General features: G+C 33.6%; 1 protein-coding gene across 2 annotated transcripts in view; it reads right to left on the reverse strand.

Moving 5' to 3' along the window:
• Positions 1–1,410: 1,410 nt before the first annotated feature.
• CWC15 (CWC15 spliceosome associated protein homolog) overlaps positions 1,411–22,630 on the reverse strand; it is a 31,571-nt gene continuing 10,351 nt past the window's right edge. For both annotated transcript variants that reach the window (XM_003764300.4, XM_031961031.1), the window contains exons 6-7: positions 3,652–3,770; positions 1,411–1,878 (exon numbers count right to left, since the gene is read on the reverse strand). In XM_003764300.4, the coding sequence (XP_003764348.1) occupies positions 1,749–1,878; positions 3,652–3,770 (249 nt within the window). In that variant the 3' untranslated portion in view covers positions 1,411–1,748. The remainder of the gene's footprint in view (positions 1,879–3,651; positions 3,771–22,630) is intronic.

Raw genomic sequence — 22,630 nt, forward strand, 5'->3', positions numbered from 1 at the left:
CTGGTACATCTCCACTGGAAAGACAAACATGGAAGCGGGGTATCTTGGAGGAAATCTCATGCCTGCTGCCTAATAAAATGTATTGTGCTCATTTCCAGAAGTTTTTATCTCAAGCCAAGGGCAAAGAATTTCCTGAGGAAGAGAGAGCAATATATTACTTGCCAGACTTAACTCTCACAGATCTTTCAAGTTTATGAAGAAGAAAAAAAAAAGACAAAAATGAACTCCCTTAATTAATATTCTTTTAATTCTTTATAAGGTAGTAGAATGTCATGGGGGAAAAAAACCAAGTCAGTGACTGGTATAGGCTACACACCCATCCCACATCCAATCTATCTTAAATAAAACTTCATTAGTTTATAAATCAGTGTTATTTTTTAGTGTATGCATGTATAATTTTTCTTCTCAAAAATCCTACTTTGGGTCAAGACCCATATTTGGACTGATAAAATAAAAGGCAATGGATCAGTCACAAAGTGAGAAGAAAACAACCAAGTCTTACTGATACCTAAACAAATACTAGCCTTAACATATAATATATTGATGAGGTTTAGATTTGGGAAACCCAAATTAAATTAGGATTTCTGGTTGTCAATTTGTTAAATGAAGCCTAGTGGCAGGTTAGGGGTTCAGGGAATCAAATGGAGGGGTTTGGCTCCCCTACAACCCCTCAGGATTCGGCACAATGGTAGGGAGTTTTGGGGACTCCCATCTGGTGGCGCAGAAGTCCCCTGTAAAGGAATTTACAGACCCGAAAACCTAGATTGATAAAAGAGATGTTTATTATGGATACTGGAAATAAGGTTAAAGTCTGGTTAAGGAAATAGGTGAGGGTGAAGAGAAGATGGCACTGGAAAAGAATATTCCAGTGAGCAGAGGCTCCTTGGCATGCCAAGTGTAGGGCTGGCATATTTGAAACCTCTGCTAAGAGAGGATTTTAGTTTGGCTCTTTTTATAAATGAGAGATTTAGCTAAAGGGTACCCATGGGTGGAGTCCCAAGTTGGCTCCTCCCTGGGTTTCAGTTAGGTTTAGAATTTGCTTGGGGGTTGGGAAACCCAAGCAGATCATTAGAATGGGGGTTGGGACAGCCCAAGTTGGCTCAGATCTTCATGGGAGCTGGGAAAAGCCTGGATCTCCTATTGGAATTCAAAGGGATGCTTTTGACCAAGATTTGTGAATCAAAGGTCCTAGCTTCAGGAACTGGTAATGCATCAGCCAGGAGGAGCTGGGAGTAATCTGAAAGGAATTACAAATCAATCTGAAAGGAATCACAAAGGCAGTTTCTTAAAGGGACCACAACCCACTTCAATATCACTAATCTTTTAAAATACAAGATGAAATTTTTTCATTATTTGCATAAATTCAAACTAAACAGTGGGAATCAAAGATAATTTCTTGAGACACAGGGGTATTTAGACAATTAAAATCTTTATTGAAAACCAGATTTTCCTATACAACATTTTTACAAGAAAAAAATAGAACTGGAAACGTTCACAGAACACAAACTGGTTTATTAAATGATAAATCAACAATGTAGGAAGAGGGGTTAAACCAATTCCTAGATCTAGGATGCCATTATCAAATAAAATATTACTGACCAAACAAAAAAGGCATTTTAGAATTTTAAATGCAGGAAATCTATAAGCCATTAAGAGCATAAAAAGTAAATCCTGACCAAATTAAAGCCAGAATGACCCTTAAAGTTTGAATGAGCCCCCTTTGTAATATTTAAGCACATAAAACTGTACTACTTGATATATTTCTCCATGAACTTTTTGTGAAACTCTGATCGAAGGGTATCATTTACAAATCTTTTGTCTTTTTTCAGCTCATCTACTCCTTTGGCGCAGTTCTTAAAGACAACATCATCATCCCACCTAAAGGTGTTAGAAAAACAAAAGAGTTGTTAACAGAGTTTTAAATAGTCCAGTTTGGAATGAGCAATAAGTAGAATTTAAGCGATTCTTATGCTTTTTATATTATTCTCCTTAGCACATGCCATATTGTTGATGTTCATTCTATTTTGTCTAAAACCATTTCTTTTTTATATAACTGGAAAATCTTCCTTAGAATCAATCTTGTATTACATTTACCTGAAAAATTACCAGAAAACCTTTTACATAAATTTCAGTTTTTAAACACAGTAAAAACAACCAAGATGATCACCAATACCTTCATTATGGTTCCTCTATGAGAAATGCTCTACAGTGATTAAAGCATAACTAAATATTTGGATTAATAGCTTTATAGTGACCTGTTTTTTGTTGTTATTGAATTTAGAAAAGCCATTCTTAATTGAATATCTAGAATAAAGGTTTTCTCAATCTAGGATCAGTCAGACTTAAGCATTTATTAAGCACCTACCATTTACCAAGCCCTGCATTACGTGCTGGGAAGTAGTTTTTAATTTTTTTTTGATAAATGATGTTCTTCAATTATGATTGACTCTTCGCAAAGATACTGGAGTGGGGTGTCATTTCCTTCTCCAGTTCCTTTTACCGAGGCAAAAAAGATTAAGTAATTTGTACTGGGTTAATCAGTCTAAAGCAAGCTCTGAATTTAGGTTTTTCTACTTCCAAGACTGGCATGCTAATCAACCACTGTACTATCTAATTGCCCTGCTGTGATAAATATTATTTCAATAGAATTTGTTTTCTTTGTAATCTGTGTATTTTATAAATCCATTTAAAATTATGATTCTGAGAAGGATTCAATGGGCTTTACCAGACTGCCTAAGAATTCAGAGTACACAAAAAGGTTAAGAACCCTTTATGTTACTCTAGGGTATTCAATCAACTAACCAACCGAAACCTCTTAATACAAAGATCAAAAATATTTTCATGGCTTAGTACAAAGAGATACTTTTTCAATCTTAAGACTTCTAGGTTTTAAATACTGAAATAGTACCTTAGGCTTCCTAATACCATTTTCTTGATAAGTCAGAATTAACTAATCATCTATGGTTGATAAAGCTGGTCTCCAAAGTCAAACAGCCTCAAATGTTAAAACCCTACTTTAATCATTCAACAATAACTATAGAAGAAATAATACTTAGTGAAGACAGTGTACACATTAATCATAGGAAGAGAAAAAACTGATGTTCTACAAAAATAAAAGAATTATCAGTGAGCCAATACTTAGTAAACAAATTCTAATGGCAGTGCAGGCTAGTTTCTTTTGCCTGGGTCTCTAAAATATTACTGCCCATAAGAATGTGCCCTCTAGGCAGGGTTATACACGTATCTAATATAAAAGAAACAAGAGTTTGGTGGAAAGAGTAAAGCAAAATGTAAATTGCTAACATGCATATCAATAAAAACCAATTAAGATACCTCTCAAAGGAAATTTACACATCCTAAGTCTTTATACAACAAACAATAAATTAAAGGTTCAGTCAACCAGAAATGAGAGAAAAGCAAAATAAGGAGGAATGTATATTACAGAAGCAATATAGTGTAACTAATTCTGACCTAGAGAGAACTATGTCCAGATGACCACCCTGAAGTTGAATGTGAGGAGTCTTGCAAAAAGTAGAAGTGTTTAATTCTAGTTCACCAAGCACAAACAGAATATAGGCAAATAAGTGATTTTAAAACATCATTCTGACTTTAATTCAGTCCTCCCAGAAGGTAAAGGAAACAGACTCCTACCTTCTCTTCACTTTGAAGTTGGCCTGAGGCTGAGAGGGACCAGTAAGATTTAGGAGAGGGTTTCCACTAAGGATATTTTCCATCCGAATTCTCTCTTCTTCAGCCTTTTGTTCTTGTTCCTGTTAATTACAAAGAGATGCATACATATATCAAGGTAATTCTTGGTAAGCTGTTCTTACTTAAGTCAAACACAAAAAAGGTTGTATGATTTAAACTGCAAAACTTTCACATATGGTAGTACAGAAAAATTATATTGACTTTGAGAAAGGAAAGCTAAGAGTTGGAAGGGAGGAATACTTCTGAGAGTAGTCATACTGCTTGAATGAATACCTTCTGTTTGGGGTAGGGTGGAGTACTGGATAAAGAGCTGGTAGCCTCAGTGATCAGAACTTGGGGTTCACATACTATACTAGCTGTGTGACCCATGGGAGAATCATTTAACTACTCACTGCTCCGGGCAACTGAGAAGTTATATATAGAAAGTTATTTCCCTGCAATGGAATTTCTCTCTATATTAATGAAATCACAGGGCCAGACCAAACAAACAAACAAAACATCTTAGGAAAGATTTCTTTTTATAAAGCAAATATTTGCCTCTATCTGCTCCTAGCTCAGTTGTCTATGACCCAATAAAACAAGTATTCTCAGTCTTCCACGTGGCAGCCTTCAGGTTCCGTTTTCCATTCTCATTGGACAGGGTATTCAGTTCTCCCACCATTTTGGTTACCCTACTCTAGATACAATTCAGCTTGTTGACATTCTTCCTTTTTGATGTGACACCTAGAACCAATCACAATACTCCAGATATGATCAAAGGAATAAAATAAAGCCTCTTCCTGGAACCAATTTTGTCCCTGGGGCAAAAGGAAGTAGCTATTAGAAGAGGATAACTAGATTAGCTGCTTAGTCTCACTTATGACATCCCTGTAGATTAAACAAACCAACACAGATAGTGAATCTTGGGACCTTCCATGTCTCCTTAAGGAACTGGGAGGCAGGACTAAAAAGAAAGGGAATATGTGTAGAGAAGCAAGTTTCATGGCAAAATGAACCTCCTAAAGCTCAATGGATATTATACCTTCTTCCGGATAATTCCCCCCACCAGAAGGCAGCAGCTCTGGATTCCAGTCTTTTTAGCTCAATCACTAAACTAGCTTTGTGACCTTAAGAGCAAGTCACTTAATCTTTGAAGGTCAAAAATTAATCTGCAAAGAAGAGATGGATTATATGGCTTCTTTCTCTTCCACATAAGCATTTTAAAAAATATTTCTATGATTATTTGATCACAAGAACAAAGAATTTTAATGTTGGAAAAAGATCTTGGCTACAGTGATCATGGAATCCAATTTCTCTCACTGAGAGGGATATGTGTTATCTCCTAGAACAGACGATATATACTGGTTAGCAATTTTTGGGCACATATTTCAGTAGGAAAAACACCTCAGATAATATTTCAGAAACTATACAATGCTTTCAAATGATCCCAAACTGCCTACTGCCACAATAACTTTTTGATATCATTATTTTTTCAGTGAGGTTCCAAGCTGGGAAACAGAATATTATGATATCAAGTAACACAAAGAAAAATGGAAAGCCACATGGTAGGCAAAACTGTTATCACTAACACAACATGTAAGCATAAATGACAGCAAAGAAAGTATTTAGAACATATTAGATCATTGGTAAGAATGAGAGTAAGAATAATAACTAAACTGAGCACTATATTAGGACAGACCAGATGTTAAAAGAAGACATTACTGGATGGTTCTCCTATAAAAAATTTATGGAAAAAAAATGGAATAGATTTATGCAGAATAAGAAAATGTAGATGACCTCTGACCTTAATCACTGGAAGGAGATTCATACTGATGAAATCATGTATCTAAACATTAAAGGTTATATGTCTTTTCTAGACTGGGAGGTTCTGTGAATTGAAGATTGTATTTTATTTCATCTTTCCCAGTATACAACTGTTGCTCTGCAAAAGCACATTCCTATGGACTGCCTCCCTTACCTAGGAAATGTACTTCCTCTTCCTCCCTTTTAACTCCCAGAGCTCTTAGTTTCTTTTAAAGCACAACTCCACCACTATCTTCTACATCTGGTCTTTCCTGATTCCTTACCTGCTACAGTCCCTACTCCCACTCCTCAGATTTCCTCCTACTGATTTTATACATATATCAATGAAATCTTAGTTCTAGTTTCTTTCCTTATCTGTACTCCCAGAGAATGAAAATTTGTTGAAGGCAGCTATTGTTTCTTTTTGTTTGTCTTTGTATTTCATCTAACCCCCTGCCAGGCACAAAGCAAGTACCTAATAAATGCTTGTTGACTGACTGATTTGCTGGAAATGAAAGTTTGCTTCAAGGAGATTGGGACCCAAAGGATAAAGTCTTTGATTGAAAACCATTCCAGAAAAATGAGTATGGGAATCTAGTATAGAGATGTCAAAGCAGAGAAATGTGGAAAACAGTCAAATGGGCTGCAGCATAGGAATAAGAGAAGGGAAACAGTGGGAAGTAAGGCTAGAACCGTAGACTGGGAGGAAAATAATAGAAATCCATGCCATAAATACAAAGAGGTTGGTCTGTTTCAACAAAAAAAAGGGAGCCAGTGAATTTTTTGATCTGTATGTGTAATATGATCAAAGCTATGCTTTAGACAGATTAATCTGTATGAGATAGAAGTGAAGGAAAGAATTGTGACAGGAGAGAACTTTGGGGAAATTTTATTATCATTCAGAGAAGGAAGAAATGAGAAGGGGTAAAAATGATATGAAATATTTTAGAGGTACTTTTAAGAATAGTCATATGACTGAATGGGGGGGGCAAGAGATAAGTCAAAAGTAAGAGTGGTTTTGAGCCTAGATAACAGAGATATTGAACATCAGAACAAAAAGGTTTTTTTGTAATATGGCCTAAAAAATTACTTTAGGGAATGTCATTACATCTGGAATAAAAATGAGACCACTGCCTTTGAAAGCTAAATTGTGTTACTACCCAAAACTTATCCTTTGCAAGATTAGCCTACAAGTTACCTGATACTTATTTACTAGAAATTTTCTTGGTAAAAGCTTCAAATTCATTAACAAATTTCATGCTTCAGTTGTGCTGCCCATAAGAAAAAGCTGCTTCATTATGTAGATTAATCCTATTAGAAAGGTATGAACAAATATACACAGTCTAAGAGGAAAACAAATGAGGAAATAAAAATGAACCACATAGAATACAAAATAGTACAAAAAGGAAAAGCTTTCACTTATGATTTCTAAGTATATGATTTACATGAAGTCATTAAATGGTAAGACATGGAATAGGAACCCAGGTCTCAGGCTCCAAATCTCCTCCCTCTCTGCCTTCTATTCTGCTTGTGCCTCAGCTCTCATGCAGTTTTTCAAAAGGAAATAATAGTGGCAGTTAGATGGCCCAATGAATACAGCACTAGCCCTGAAGTCAGGAGGACCTGAGTACAAAGACAAAGACACTTACTAGCTGTGTGACTCTGGGCAAATCACTTAAACTCCCAATTCCTCTCAAAAAATCAAAATCATAAAATAGTATATTAAAAAAAAAAGAAAAAAGAAAAAAAACAACAAAAACAATAAAAACTACTTGCAGATACTGATTTCATCATTTCATCATCCTCTTATCATTTCTGGAAAAAAACCTGTCTCATGACTCGTTTTCTCTTTCATAGGTAATTTTTCCCAATGGAACTAGGAAGAGATAGATAATTGTATATAGGGAACTCTAAGTAGGTCTGTTTAGTCAAGATTAGTTTTTAAATAAGGAGCACACTGGGGAAGAGTATGAAGAATTGTAATTCCAGGACCTCTATTAACTACAAGTTGAGTAAATTCTTTTTCAACAGTCAAGAAAATAAATTCAATTACCTTTATTTGTGTCAATGACGATGAAGGACAGGTGACCTAATGGCATCTCTTTTTAGGAAAGAAAATTTTGTTTCAGAAAGGAGAATGCACCTGCCACTATCATTAAAACCGCATAATTCTGAATTATTTCAATAATTTGAAAACAGCAACACTATTTTAGTTTATTTCATTTTTTCAATGAAATTACTGAAAAGTTAAGATTCATTTCCCCACCTTGGCTTCCTGAAGTTGCAAAATGACTGCAAAGTTTTATAGCAACTTCTGGTACAATCTACAAGGTCTAAAACCATTATAGAAGGCTGACAGTTTTAAGCAAAGTAATGATGTATCTGAATGTTGTTGATTAACAAAGCTCTGTGGAAATAGTGAATAATTTTAAAGTCAACTATCAACTGAGAAAGAGCTCTTGACAAATTCTTTGAAATGAGCTGGGCTCATACTCCAAAGCAGAACACAACTAGAAGATTTTATTAGCATTATGTATGAAATGGAAACAATGGAAAGAATATAAATATGAGGTATCTTAGAACATGCAAATAATCTAATGATTTTTGATCCACCAAATTAAATCAAAGTAAAAATTTCCTATCAATGTTAATTCATATGAGAATTTCTTAAATAACGTATCTGTCTTTATTGTTTTCTTTATGCTTTTAATAGCCCCATACTTCTGCCAATTTTTGTGTTTCCCTACACACACCGATTACAAAAACTCAATTCAATTTAAAAATAAAATTTAACAATTTTTCTGATTTGTAAGTATGAGCAATTCCCAAGAGCAAATACCATAGGTAGACTTTCCCAGTCAACAGTGTCAAACTTTCTTTTTTTTCCTCTCTTGGCTTTAAAGTACCAGTTTTAAAAATATAGTCCAGGAACTGCTAGTGATAACTAAGAATCCATGAGACAAATTTGTAGACTATTCTTTTAACATTATTAATTTCTGTAATACAAAAATAGATATATTTAGTTCCTGATGTGACTTAATAACTCATTTAGGAACGACAAAAACCTGACAAACTTGCTGTTCACCCAAAGAAGTATACTTGTCTCATTAATTTCAAGGATAAATTTTTTTAATGACATGTATAAATGGTGGGATGATGGGTAAGTTATAAGGTCTTTTATCTTGCCAAAATCATCTGAGAGCTACTACTTATTTAATACATCAAGTTTGACAAAGGCTTTCCTCCTCACAATAAGTCTGAGGAAGGCAGTCTAAATCTTCAATCTCTCACTTTACACATGAGAGTGGTGAGATTCTGAGAAATACTTGTCCATGGTAACAGAGAACAAGAATAGCAGGATTCAAATCCACTCTCAACACAGCTTTTTTTCCTCAGCCACAATGGCTCTAAAGGATCAATTAGGAGAATGAGAAAATAGAGAAGGGCTCCTAAACAAGATTTTATCTAAACTGGAAAAGTATACATAAAAAAGATATCAGAACTAAGGGATCCAGATCTGGGTTGGGAAGTAGAATGTGGAGCATGTATTATGTCCAAGTACAGGAAGAGGGAAAGTAGATTTCTGTGTTTAAGATTCAATGACTTTAATGAAAATAATAAGCACAGTCAGCAAATTACTATTATAGAAACGTACTTTTTGGATAAGAGTTACCTGTTAGTAAAAAAATGTTTCTGAGCATGTGTAATGGGCCAGAACTCTGTATTTGAAACAAGGATTTTTACAACAAGGTGTTAACTCAGAGGAATTGATAAAACAATGGTTATCTAGTTTAGCATGGTGATTAATAGTTCTCTAGTTGAATATGATTGAATTAATCTTACAATAAATAATGGTTCTCTAATGATATAATGATTGGCTTATACTCAGTATGGTGAATGGATTTAGTTGTAATAGAGTATTTAAGAGGTCAGAGTCAGAGAGGACTAGGAGGCTGGAGCACAAGCTCTTGGACTCAGACATTCCATCTCACACCATCGTGGTGACTCTCCTCCGCTTCTCCACTGAAACCAAGACTCCGGAAGACCTCCAGAAAGCTAATTGAGCCACAGGTGGAGGAGACAGGCTTTGAAGGAGACAATAAAGATTTTTGGACTTTTATCTCTGGCTATTCTCGTGGTGATTACTCTGCTGAAACAAAGGCTGGTCCAGAGACCTCCAGAAAACTAACCAGAATATTAGATATGCACTCCAACAATGTGTGTATTTATTCATAAATTATAAAATCTACTACTGTACTAACATATAATATACAGGTTACAAAGTAAGGCAACTGAACATCAGGCTATCCATGTAAAAGGAGTCCAACAAGAACTGGAATACGTATTTACCTAGAATTAGTAAATTCTAGGTGTCAGGGTGGTTACTGTGAGGGCAGGGTGTACTCAAGGCTAGGCAGGCGCAGTTCTGGCTGGGGTAGCAGATGGAGCAGTGTCTTCTAGGAGACCTAACTGCAGCCACTCATTTGTTTTTGGCTTTGACTAACCTTCCTCGATCTTCTATCTTCCATTTGCAACACTAGTGATGCTGACAGTCAGAAATTTGTAAATTACTTTTCGATTTTCTGAGAGTAAAGTAATAAATAAATGCACTGGAACCTCATCAAACCTTTATACTGAATTTTGTAAAACCTGGTTTAGTTAACTTTAATACCAAAAGTAAATCATTCTTAATCTCTCCTCTGGATTAAAAGATGACATTTTAATGAATCTACAGATAAAGTCTCAAGCCTATTATATTTAGTCATCAACATTCTTGTTTTAGCCTAATTCCCAAGAACCAAGTTGATATTACAGTAAATGGACAGGAATTACTGGATCGTTATATTTCATGAAGTGATGTCAAAGGCAAAAAGAAAAATTAGGAGCAAAAAAGCTTTGATTAAGTTCAAGACTTTTACCCAAAATGTCAGAAAAGATGTATCCTTCATTTTCCCCCTCAAAACAAGAGCACTCTTCTGGATAAGCACTACCCTCAAATGTGGTAGCTCAAGAACCCAAAAATCAATCCCTGAATTATTTTATTTTTTAATGGACCAGAAAACAATGAACATGGAGCCTTAAGTCTTTTTTTTTTGAACACTGAAATCATTTGCATATAAATTTAACCCAACATTTATACATCTATTATTATGAATTTTATTCTAAATGATATTAAAAGATTAAAGGATTTATAGATATTTCCTGAAGTGTTGCTTTGCTTTATGATAGTACTACATTTTATAGATCTGAGTGGTGCAAATGTTTCATGCCCTACCTTTCCATTTGTACAAAAGCAAGTAAATACTATATTTAAATAATTCCATATACCACAAGTAAAAGAAAATTAGTTGTAAGCCTATAAGGCTTAGTCACATTGAAAGGGGAGCTATTTTATTAAGTACATATGGTAGAAGAATGGGGGGAAGAAATAGAGCCACAAAGAAATGGGAAAGATACTGATTTGGAAAACTACTAACAATTATAATCCAAAATGTACTTTGATTTTTACTCTTATGTGCAATCTTGATATCAAATAGAAATACTTATTTAAAAAAAATAAGCAAACACACTGTGATTTAATGAGAACATTTACATTCATTTTTGATATACGTCATATAGAATCATGTTAGTGAGTAGTCTTCCCATTAAATATTAATTAGTTAAGAGAGTTCCAGAAGTATGAAAAACTGATATATGTAATCTTAGGCTTAAACATCAAAAAGGTGTGTACTAAAGCACACATATTTAGGGACAAATAAAGCTTAAAATGATCCCAAAATACTGATTTTATAAGTGGTACAGGCACTTGGAAGTGACTTTATCAGGATTCACAAGAGGTTTGCACTGTGCCTCTTTGTTCAGTCTCCTTGCCACAAGGAACATGGATTTGTAAAACTGTTGAAAAAACTTGATTAAGCACAATTTATCTAATTCAAAATCAACTAGTCTGAGTTAAGATCAAAACTGAAACTCTGATCAGATCAGCACAATTTTCTAACTTAGTGAGACCACAATAGATTCCAGAGGGGAGGTACAAACTAACAGCATAAAATATCTCATATGATTCCTGAAATATAAGAACAAAAACAAAGAACAGTTAAAATTTCAGTGTCTTTCACAAAGCTTAAAAAATTTCTGTAATAACATGGTCAAAGTGCTCAGGTTTTCATCATTAGTTACTTGTCGTTCTCTTTTCTTATTAGGGAACTAGGAAACATATATTAATCCGACTGAATCATTTCAATAATTATTTAGTAAATGAAATCTGCCTGGCTATTCTGAAAGTTAGGAGAAGACATATCCTCTCTGCTTTCACAAACTGTGTGATGAGGAGGTAAAAATATCTTGGTATGGATGAAGGAAAATACACAAGTGATTTCAATACAAAATAATACATGCTAAATATATATAATAGAGTTGGAAACAATGGTGTATATGAGGTCTTAAGATAGGAAAGACAATTCCCAGTTTGGAAAAGGGAACTTGGAGAAAGCTTCCTTGGAGATAGCTATGACCTGTGTTATTCATGAGAAGTTGGGTATACAGTAGCAGTATGAAGAAAAGTTTAGAAAGAGGAGAAAACAGATCAAGTTATTAGGAAGTCAGATTGTCCTTCTTCCAAGTAGGTAAGAACAGGCTGGTATCATAGTGAAGGCAGAAGAAATAGAGAGAAAGCATGGAAATAAGGACAGTCTTGGGAATTGGTAGGAAAGGATATGTAAGGACAATAAAGGTTAAAAGTTAAAAATTAATTTCATTTTCCTCTCTCCTTTTTCTAATCAGATTTACCAAAGGCTTATCTATTTTATTGGCTTTTTCATAGAACCAACTCTTAGTTTTATTAATTAGTTCAATAGTTTTTTTACTTTCAATATTTTTAATTTCTCCTTTTAATTTTAGAATTTCCAATTTAGTATTTGATTGGGGGTTTTTAATTTGGTCTTTTTAGTTTTTTAGTTGCAAGCCCAATTCATTAATCTTTTCTTTTCTCTGTTTTATTCAAGTAAGCCTCTAAGGATATAAAATTCCCTCTTATTACTGCTTTGGCTGCATCCCACAAATTTTGGTATGATGTCTCATCATTGTCATTATCTTGAGTGAAATTATTAATTGTATCTATAATTTGCTGCTTCACCCAATCATTCTTTAAGATGAGATTGTTTAGTTTCCAATTACTTTTGGTCTATTTCCCCCTAACTTTATGTTGAATGTAGTTTTTATTGCATCATGATCTGAAAAGAAAGCATTTACTATTTCTGCTTTCTTGCATTTAATTTTGAGGTCTTTATGTCCTAATATATGGTCAATTTTTGAATAGGTTCCATGAACTGCTGAGAAGAAAGTATATTCCTTTCTATCTCCAATTTTCTCCAAAGATCCAACATACCTAATTTTTCTAATATTCTATTTACTTCTTTAATTTCTTTCTTATTTGTTTTGTGGTTTGATTTTTCTAATTCTGAGAGTGCAAGGTTGAGATCTCCTACTATTATAGTTTTGTTGTCTATTTCTTCTTGCAACTCTCTTAACTTCTCCTTTAGGAAGTTGGATGCCATACCACTTGGTGCATATATGTTTAATATTGATATTGCTTCGTTATTTATGCTACCTTTAGCAGGATGTAGTTTCCTTCCTTATCTCTTTTAATTAGATCAATTTTTACTTTTGCTTGATCTGAGATAAGGATGGCTACCCCTGCTTTTTTGACTTCACCTGAAGCATAATAGATTTTGCTCCAGCCTTTTACCTTTACTCTATATGTATCTCCTTGCTTTAAATGTGTTTCTTGTAAACGACTACAGAAAATCATCTCCAAGATAATACACTATGATCAAGTAGGATTTATACCAGGAATGCAGGGCTGGTTCAATATTAGGAAAACTATCAATATAATTGGCCATGTTAATAACCAAATTAATAAAACCATATGATCATCTCAATAGATGCAGAAAAGCATTTGATAAAATCCAACATCCATTCCTATTAAAAACACTTGAGAGTATAGGAATAAATGGACTTTTCCTTAAAATAATCAGCAGCATCTATTTAAAACCATCAGTAAGCATCATATGTAATGGAGACAAACTGCAACCATTCCCAATAAGATCTGGAGTGAAACAAGGTTGCCCACTATCACCGTTACTATTTAATATTGTATTAGAAACGCTAGCTTTAGCAATAAGAGCTGAGAAAGAGATTAAAGGAATAAGAATAGGCAATGAGAAACCAAATTATCACTCTTTGCCGATGACATGATGGTATACTTAGAGAACCCCAGAGATTCTACTAAAAAGTTATTAGAAATAATCCACAACTTTAGCAAAATTGCTGGTTATAAAATAAACCCACATAAGTCATCAGCATTCTTATATATCACTAACAAAATCCAACAGTCAGAGTTACAAAGAGAAATTCCATTTAAAGTAACTACAGATAATATAAAATATTTAGGAATCTATCTGCCAAGGGAAAATCAGAAACTTTATGAGCAAAATTACAGACCACTTTTCACACAAATTAAGTCTGATCTAACCAATTGGAAAATATTAAATGCTCTTGGATAGGGTGAGCAAATATAATAAAGATGACAATATTACCTAAACTAATCTATTTATTTAGCGCTATACCAATCAGAGTCCCAAAAAACTATTTTAATGACCTAGAAAAAATAACAACAAAGTTCATATGGAAAAACAAAAGGTCAAGAATTTCAAGGAATTAATGAAAAAAAAATCAAATGAAGGTGGCTTAGCTGTACCAGATCTAAAATTATATTATAGAGCAGCAGTTACCAAAACTATTTGGTATTGGCTAAGGAATAGATTAGTTGATCAGTGGAATAGATTAGGTTCAAGGGATAAAACAGTCAACAAATATAGCAACCTAGTCTTTGACAAACCCAAAGATCCCAGCTTTTGGGATAAGAACTTACTGTTTGATAAAAATTGCTGGGAAAATTGGAAACTAATATGGCAGAAACTAGGCATTGATCCATACTTAACGCAGTACACCAAGATAAGGTCAAAATGGGTTCATGACCTAGGCATAAAGAATGAAATTATTAATAAATTAGAGGAACACAGGATAGTTTACCTCTCAGACCTGTGGAAGGGGAAGGTCTTTATGACCAAAGCAGAACTAGAGATCATTACTGATCACAAAATAGAAAATTTTGATTATACCAAACTGAAAAGTTTTTGTACAAACAAAACTAATGCAGACAAGATTAGAAGGGAAGCAATAAACTGGGAAAATATTTTTACAGTCAAAGGTTCTGATAAAGGCCTCATTTCCAAAATATATAGAGAATTAACTCTAATTTATAAAAAATCAAGCCATTCTCCAATTGAAAAATGGTCAAAGGATATGAACAGACAATTCTCAGATGAAGAAATTGAAACTATTTCTAGTCATATGAAAAGATGCTCCAAGTCATTATTAATCAGAGAAATGCAAATTAAGACAACTCTAAGATACCACTACACACCTGTCAGATTGGCTAAGATGACAGGAAAAATAATGATGATTGTTGGAGGGGATGCAGGAAAACTGGGACATTGATGCATTGTTGGTGGAGTTGTGAACGAATCCAACCATTGTGGAGAGTAGTTTGGAACTATGCTCAAAAAGTTATCAAACTGTGCATACCCTTTGATCCAGCAGTGTTACTACTGGGATTATATCCCAAAGAGATTATAAAGAAAGGAAAGGGACCTGTATGTGCACGAATGTTTGTGGCAGCCCTTTTTGTAGTGGCTAAAACTGGAAACTGAATGGATGCCCATCAGTTGGAGAATGGCTGAATAAATTATGGTATATGAATATTATGGAATATTACTGTTCTGTAAGAAATGACCAACAGGATAATTTCAGAAAGGCCTGGAGAGACTTACACGAACTGATGCTGAGTGAAATGAGCAGGACCAGGAGATCATTATATACTTCAATAACAATACTATATGATGACCAGTTCTGATGGACCAGGCCATCCTCAGCAACGAGATCAACCAAATCATTTCCAAAGGAGCAGTAATGAACTGAACCAGCTATGCCCAGAAAAGAACTCTGGGAGATGACTAAAACCATTACCTTGAATTCCCAATCCCTATATTTATGCACACCTGCATTTTTGATTTCCTTCACAAGCTAATTGTACAATATTTCAGAGTCTGATTCTTTTTGTACAGCAAAATAACGTTTTGGTCAAGTATACTTATTGTGTATCTAATTTATATTTTAATATATTTAACATCTACTGGTCATCCTGACATCTAGGGGAGGGTGTGGGGGGGGTAAGAGGTGAAAAATTGGAACAAGAGGTTTGGCAATTGTTAATGCTGTAAAGTTACCCATTCATATATCCTGTAAATAAAAGGCTATTAAAAAATAAATTTAAAAAAAAAAGTTAAAAATTAAGATTTCAAACATGGGTGCCTGGGTAGACAGAAAAATCACAACAAGAAACAGGTTTTGACATAAAAGTTTGGTTTTACACATAATGAGTTTAAGGAATTGGAGGACATTTAGGAAGAGATATCTTGTAGATATCTGGAGGCATAGCTATGGTGTTCAAGAGATAGGTCTGAGACCATAGCTTAAATTTGGGGAAGGCAGTGTAGTGAATCCAGAATCAGGAGAGGCCAGGGTTCTCATTCACCAACATTTATTAGTAGCTCTGGGAAGGTCATTTAAATCTCAATTTCCTGATCTATAAAATAGAAGCAATAAAACTTTTGCCTAAAAAACTTCTATGGTAAGTACTCTATAAATTTTAAGATACTATGCACATGTGAAAAGTAATTTGAAATAAAATAATTAAAATAGTTGAAGTTAGAAACGTTCTTGCGGAACATTTCCTATAAGAAGTTGGGGAAAATATGAGGAATCTATGACATAGAAGAAGGAGGAAGAGTCAAGAGAAACAAGAGAGCTTATATAGACTATCCATGACAGGATGATCACTAGTCTGAAATGATATAAAGAACCTAAATTCCTCTATTTTCTTTTTCCCTTCAGATACTTTTATTCCTTCTTATTTTAGTGCTGAACTACCCTCCCATTTTTTTCCTTTTCCCCATAATCTGACTCAATTTAGTAGAATGGGACCACCCAAGACTTGGTGATTTTTTTTTGTATCTATTATTTTACTAGAATACAGTGCAAATCAATCTGACTTAAAAATATCTGCTTCAAGCCCACAAACCCGGTAACAATCTCAGAGCTTTGTTATGCATTTGTAAACACACTACAAGCACTGTGGTTAGGAATTTAAGTTACACAGCTCTATCTGTTCTTACAATATACACTGCATGTTCTATTGGAAAAATAAATTATGGTGTAGTAAAGATAATGATCATAAAAGTGTAAGAAATATGTATATGACATATAGGGTAAATAGGTATCCTAACTAATGTTAGGTAAAGGGTGGTTTTTGAAGCAATAGCTGCTCATCCCAGCTGTAACTGTGAATTTTTTTTTTTTTTTTTTTGCTGTTTAAGTCATATTCTACTCTCTCTGACTCCATATGGGGTTTTCTTGGCAGAGATAATGGTTATTTTTTCTTCAGCTCATTTTACAGATGAGGAAATCAAGGCAAACAAGATCAAGTCACTTGCCCAGAGTAACACAGTAATTACATGTCTAAAGCCAGATTTGAACTCAGGAAGGTGAGTCTTCCCGATTCCAACCCCAGGGCTCTATCCACTGGTACCACCTGACTGACCCTGGCAGATCTGGTTATTCAAAGTTTTGGCCGAGACCTGCCTACTGGGCAAGGGGAGTTATTTCAATTGGGCTCAGAAATTCAGGGTAGCTAGGGATAAGTTTCAAATGATTGAACATGAGAGTTGCAAAGGCCCTTAGGCTCATTTGGTCTAATTCCTTCTTTTTCAGACAGAGGATATTAAGGTTAAGACAAATTAAATAACTTGCCCATGACAACATGGCTAGTGGAAGAAACACAGCTGTGTATGTCCAAGACACAAATTCAGGAATAAGCAGCAAAACTATCAGATAGCTCACCCAAACATCCCCAAAGAGGGGAGTGCTTTTTTCTTTGCAAATGTAGCTCTTTAGGATTTCATGAGGTATACCAGCCCTGAAGTCAGGAGGACCCGAGTTCAAATCTGGTCTCAGACACTTAACACTTCCTAGCTCTGTGACCCTGAGCACTTGGTGGTTGGTTGAGATGTTCTCTCATTTTTTAACTGTAAAATGCATGACCCTATAGCTCTTAGTCTACAATTAAAATCATCTTAGTAGAGAAAAACAATCCCCTTCTACTTTCCCACCTCCTTCACTTTTCCCCACTTTTCCTCCTCCCTTCTTTAACAACTTTCCTTCAATCCTTTATTTAAAATAAAAAAATTTAAAGCACCTCAGCGGATGGAAATAGACAAAAAGATTTCTAAAAACCTTTCTGGCTCTAAAATTTTGTAATTCTATGATTCAGTCTAAGAAGAAAAATTGTCTAGGAGTAAACAATCAGATGAAAGCTTCAACTGCCCTCTGCTGGTTGCATGAGAAAATTCAGATTTATCATTTTAAAAAATTAAACATTTCTAACAGTCCTATATTCAAGGTTAGTAGCTTAACATAAATGCAATATTATATTGTATGCTATACTTTTAAGATTTTATAAGAGTATCAAATCAAGAAGCTATAGTCAGCTCTCAGAGCATAATTTTAAAGAATATTAACTTAAATACACATGATCAAAATGAGAATGGCTAAGTGAAAAGTTTGTGAAGCCACAAGTTTAAAGATTATAGTTGTCTTTTCATTCTCATCTTCTATCATTTACATTTCTTGAACTTTCTACTCTAGTCAGATCTGTTTCCTCAGTATTCACTAAACAAAGTTTATACTTTGGTTTTTATAAAGTCACCGAGTTTATACATTCTCACTATCATATATGTAATGACGATGATGATGATGATAATGGCAGTGAAGTATTATCATTAAGTAGTGTTTTAAAATTTACAAAGCACTTTACAAATATTTCAATTTCTCCTCAAAACAACCTTGGGGAGTTAGTTGCTGATATAGTCTCCATTTTATAAATGAGGAACCTGAGACACTCAAGTGAATAGCCCAGAGTGACATAGCTAAATAAATGTCAGAAGCCAGACATGAACTCAGGTATTTATTTACGAATATTCTCCTCAGTCTATCGTTTCCTCCAAATACCATGATCCTTCAAAGCCAAGCTGAAATATCATCTCTTCTAGGAAGTTTTTCTTGATCATTAGAGACCAGGGTGAATACTTACTTCTTTGAATGCCTATAGTATTTGTGAATACCACATTTATTTATAATGTGCCATAGTTATCTTTTTAACTGTATTTAACTTTTGTTATGGGGAATATATTTAATTTTCTTTCTATTTTTATAGGAGTTAACCATGCTATCTTGTACATCGTGCTTACTCAACAAGCATTTTGTATAAAATTGAAAAAATATCCCTAATACTACATAAGAATTCAAAAAAAACCTGTATAACCTCATAAACATAAATGCATACTTTCCTAGGATATTTAAAGTTTTTAAGAAAAGTGATCTCAATAAATAAGTATCTAAACAATGTAACAATTAATAATTTTAAAGCAGTAAAAGAATCACAGAATAACAAAGTTAGGAGGAAATAGGCAATGCAGTTCTATATATATATATATATACACACACATACACATACACACACACATACACAATTATGTTAATAAAGCATAACAACATATAGAAAATATGTATGCTTGTGTGCATGTGAGTATGTATAATGTACATAAAATTTTTACTGATTATATAAGAACAAGAATAGCATCTTTGGCAGACCAGAAAAGCAACTCAATTTTCACATGAAGACCCCAAGTGAGGGGCCTCCCAATTTTTTACCTGAGACAGCTCACTTTAGATTTCTGTCAGTAAACTTCCCTTCCATCAAATCAAAACTATGGACTTGGTCATATCTTAGCCACAAGGATACCACCACAAGAGAATTTTTGTCAAGTGCTTTTTCAAAACCTAGGTAAATAATATCTATAGCATTCTCCTGATCTAATAGTATAATAGTGTAATAGCCATTAAAAAGAAAAGTAAATGAGATAACTTTGATATGACTTGAGCTTGAAGAAGATTATGTTTTGGGATCACTTCCTTTTCTAATTCTCCTGATAACAATCCGTTTAATAAATACATTATAGAATTCTGCTGGCAATTCAAGACTGGCATATTACATTTTTTTCCCTATTTAAAAAAAAAAAAATCAGGACTTCAACCATCTTTCAGTATTTTCCCTATTCCCAAGAATATTTGAGAAAGAGATGACAGCAGCTCAGTAACCACATGTGCCAATTCTTTCAGTAACTTATTGACAAACTTTTTAACAGCCAGATAGTCTCTTATCTCCATACTTATCTTGGGTTTCAACTCCCTATTGCCCATTTTTGTTTTATCTTCCAGGTTAAAACCCATTCTTCTTTAAGAGAAACTACAAGTAAAGTTAACAGCTGACTATCATCTTTCAGATCTTTTCATGTACCCTCCATACTATTGCTGATCCTATGCCTGGCTTTTCTTTTTTTCTCTATTACAAATTTTAAGATAAAATTGTCAGTCTTTCCAAAGTTTCTCTTATTTTCACTACACCAATTGTTTCTTTTTTGTTGCTAAGAACTAGCTCCAAGATAGTTCCACTTATTGGTTCCTCAGCCTTTACAAGGATAAATTTATAATTACAAAATTATCAGTTTCTTTGTTTCAGGCAGAGAGTTTCAACAGATGTTTAAATAAAATTGTCCCCCATCTCAAGGTTCAGTGTTATGTTTGTGATCACTTTTAAAAATTTATTTTTTCTCTTTCCATCAAAGTGGTTGATGAAGAAAATAGCTAAGTTGCTATCAAAAAAAATTGGCAAAACAAATTTATACACTGAAAACAACTGACACATGCAATATTGTACATTCCTAGGAACTTCACCTCTACCTCCTACAAAGTGAAATGTCTTCTTATATTTCTGATTTGGGGTCAAATTTGTATTTTTTAATTTCACAACATCTACTTTGTTTTATGGTTGTTTCCTTCATTTACAAATGAACTTTTTATCTCAATGGATTGTACTTTTAACCAAATCTCTAAAAAAATTTCTTAATTTGATTGTTCAAGTCTCTTGAAAGGAGTATAATTTAATAATCAAGAAAAGCTAATTTTATTATGACATTAGTAGAAATGTATATAACTATCTGATATGAATAATTTTATTAGGACATTTCTTATTGGAGGCTCAACATAACAATGTCCCATTATCATTCATTCTAGTGGAAGGTTTAGTGGATAGTGGGGAAATCAGTTTGATTAGGATTTGTTCCAGAGACAAAAAAGTTTTAAGTATGGTATTAGATAGTTACTTTGAGGAGTGCCAGAAATGATTAATTCTACATTCACCCAATTTGACAGCAAATTTCATAGTAGTTTAATGAAAAGAATCCTCTTTTATGAGAAATTCCTGGCCAATTCATCAATAAAGGGCAAAGGCTAATAATACTGCTTATCCAAACACCAAAAAGCCACAGAAAAAATGTCTGCAAATATTACTGTGAAAAAGTTTTTATGTTTCCCTTCCTGGACTATTATAATAGCCTCTTATATAGTTTCTCTGCTTCTATTCTTTTCCTTCTCCAACTTTTCACCCATACCAAATGATGACTGTCAAAATCACTTCTCACTCATACCAGATGATGGCCAAAATCATTTCCCTAAGGATATAAGATTATTCCTCTTTTTGAAATCTATTTCTAGAGAAGTTGAACTTCAACCTATTTTCAAGACAAGACTATCTTCTGCCTTCATTAACTTGCAGATTTCATCTATGCCCCTAAGCCTAAAACACTCTCCCCTCTGCATTCCTGCTTTTCAGAATTACCTTTTTTCAAGGATCATCTCATTTATCTCTAAAACCTTGATGTTAATTCTCTATTCTACCTGTTAATATTATCTGAAATGCTAGTGATAACAATAATACAAAAGGAAGAAATTAAAGGTGTAAAGATAGTTAAAGAGGAGATTTGCTGATATGATGATAAGAATCATCACTTATGGAAAATTGATAGGTTAAGCAAAATCTCAGGATCCAAAATAAATTCTTTTAAAAAATCAAGTATATTGCCATATAACAAAAACAAAACAAAACAAAACAAAAAAAACTCTTAAGAGAATCTTACAGAAAGGAATATCTTATTCCAAATAACCACAAAGTACATAAAAGTATCTGAGGATTAGATATCACCTACCAAAGCACACAAAAGACTTGTATAGATTCAATTACATAATACTCCTTAAAGAAAAAAAAAAAAACAATTTAAATAGCTGAAAGAATATTCAGTGCTCATATCTGGGTCATGGCAATATAACAAAGATTACAGTATTACCAAAGTTATTTTGTACTTTTTTCAAAAAGTTTCAAGAACTTAATGAAATGATGGCAAAATTTATTTGGAATATCAAAGGCAAAAATGAAGGGAAGAGAGAAGAGCATTTCCATACTTGAAGCTATATTTTGGAACAACAGTCATCAAAAATATTTGGTATTGGTTGAGAAGTAGAGAAGCAGAACAGACACGGAAAAAATCAAGAGCAAAGGAATTTAAGAGCCCAATATTCAATAAAATTCAGGATTTCAGAGGGAACTCTTTGATGAAAACTGGAGAACAGCCTGACAGAAACTAGGTTTAGATCAACACATATCATTTTTACATACATTCTAGATAATATATGACCTTAGGTTTGAGGATCATATTATAAGGGAAATGAGGGAGAAACATATCATAAACCTCTCACAACTACTGATAAGAGATAGAGACAATTTAAAAAGACAAAACATAACTGAAACTGAAAAGCTTGTACACATACAAATCAATCTATCTAGGATTAAGAAGAGAAGCAGTCAAGTACAGAAAATTTTTATATCAAATTTCTCTGATAAGGATTTGGTAACCAAGATAATAAAAAAATGTACAAGTAAAACCAAAAGTCATTTTCTGATAAGTAGTCAAAAGGTACAAATAAAGAGGTCTCAAATGAAATAATGCAAACTGTTAATAATCACAAGAGTCTTCCAAATCAGTGGTATGGAAATCAAATGGAAATG

This window comes from Sarcophilus harrisii, chromosome 3 (genome assembly GCF_902635505.1).
Source record: "Sarcophilus harrisii chromosome 3, mSarHar1.11, whole genome shotgun sequence".
In the NCBI taxonomy this organism is placed as follows: Eukaryota; Metazoa; Chordata; class Mammalia; order Dasyuromorphia; family Dasyuridae; genus Sarcophilus; species Sarcophilus harrisii.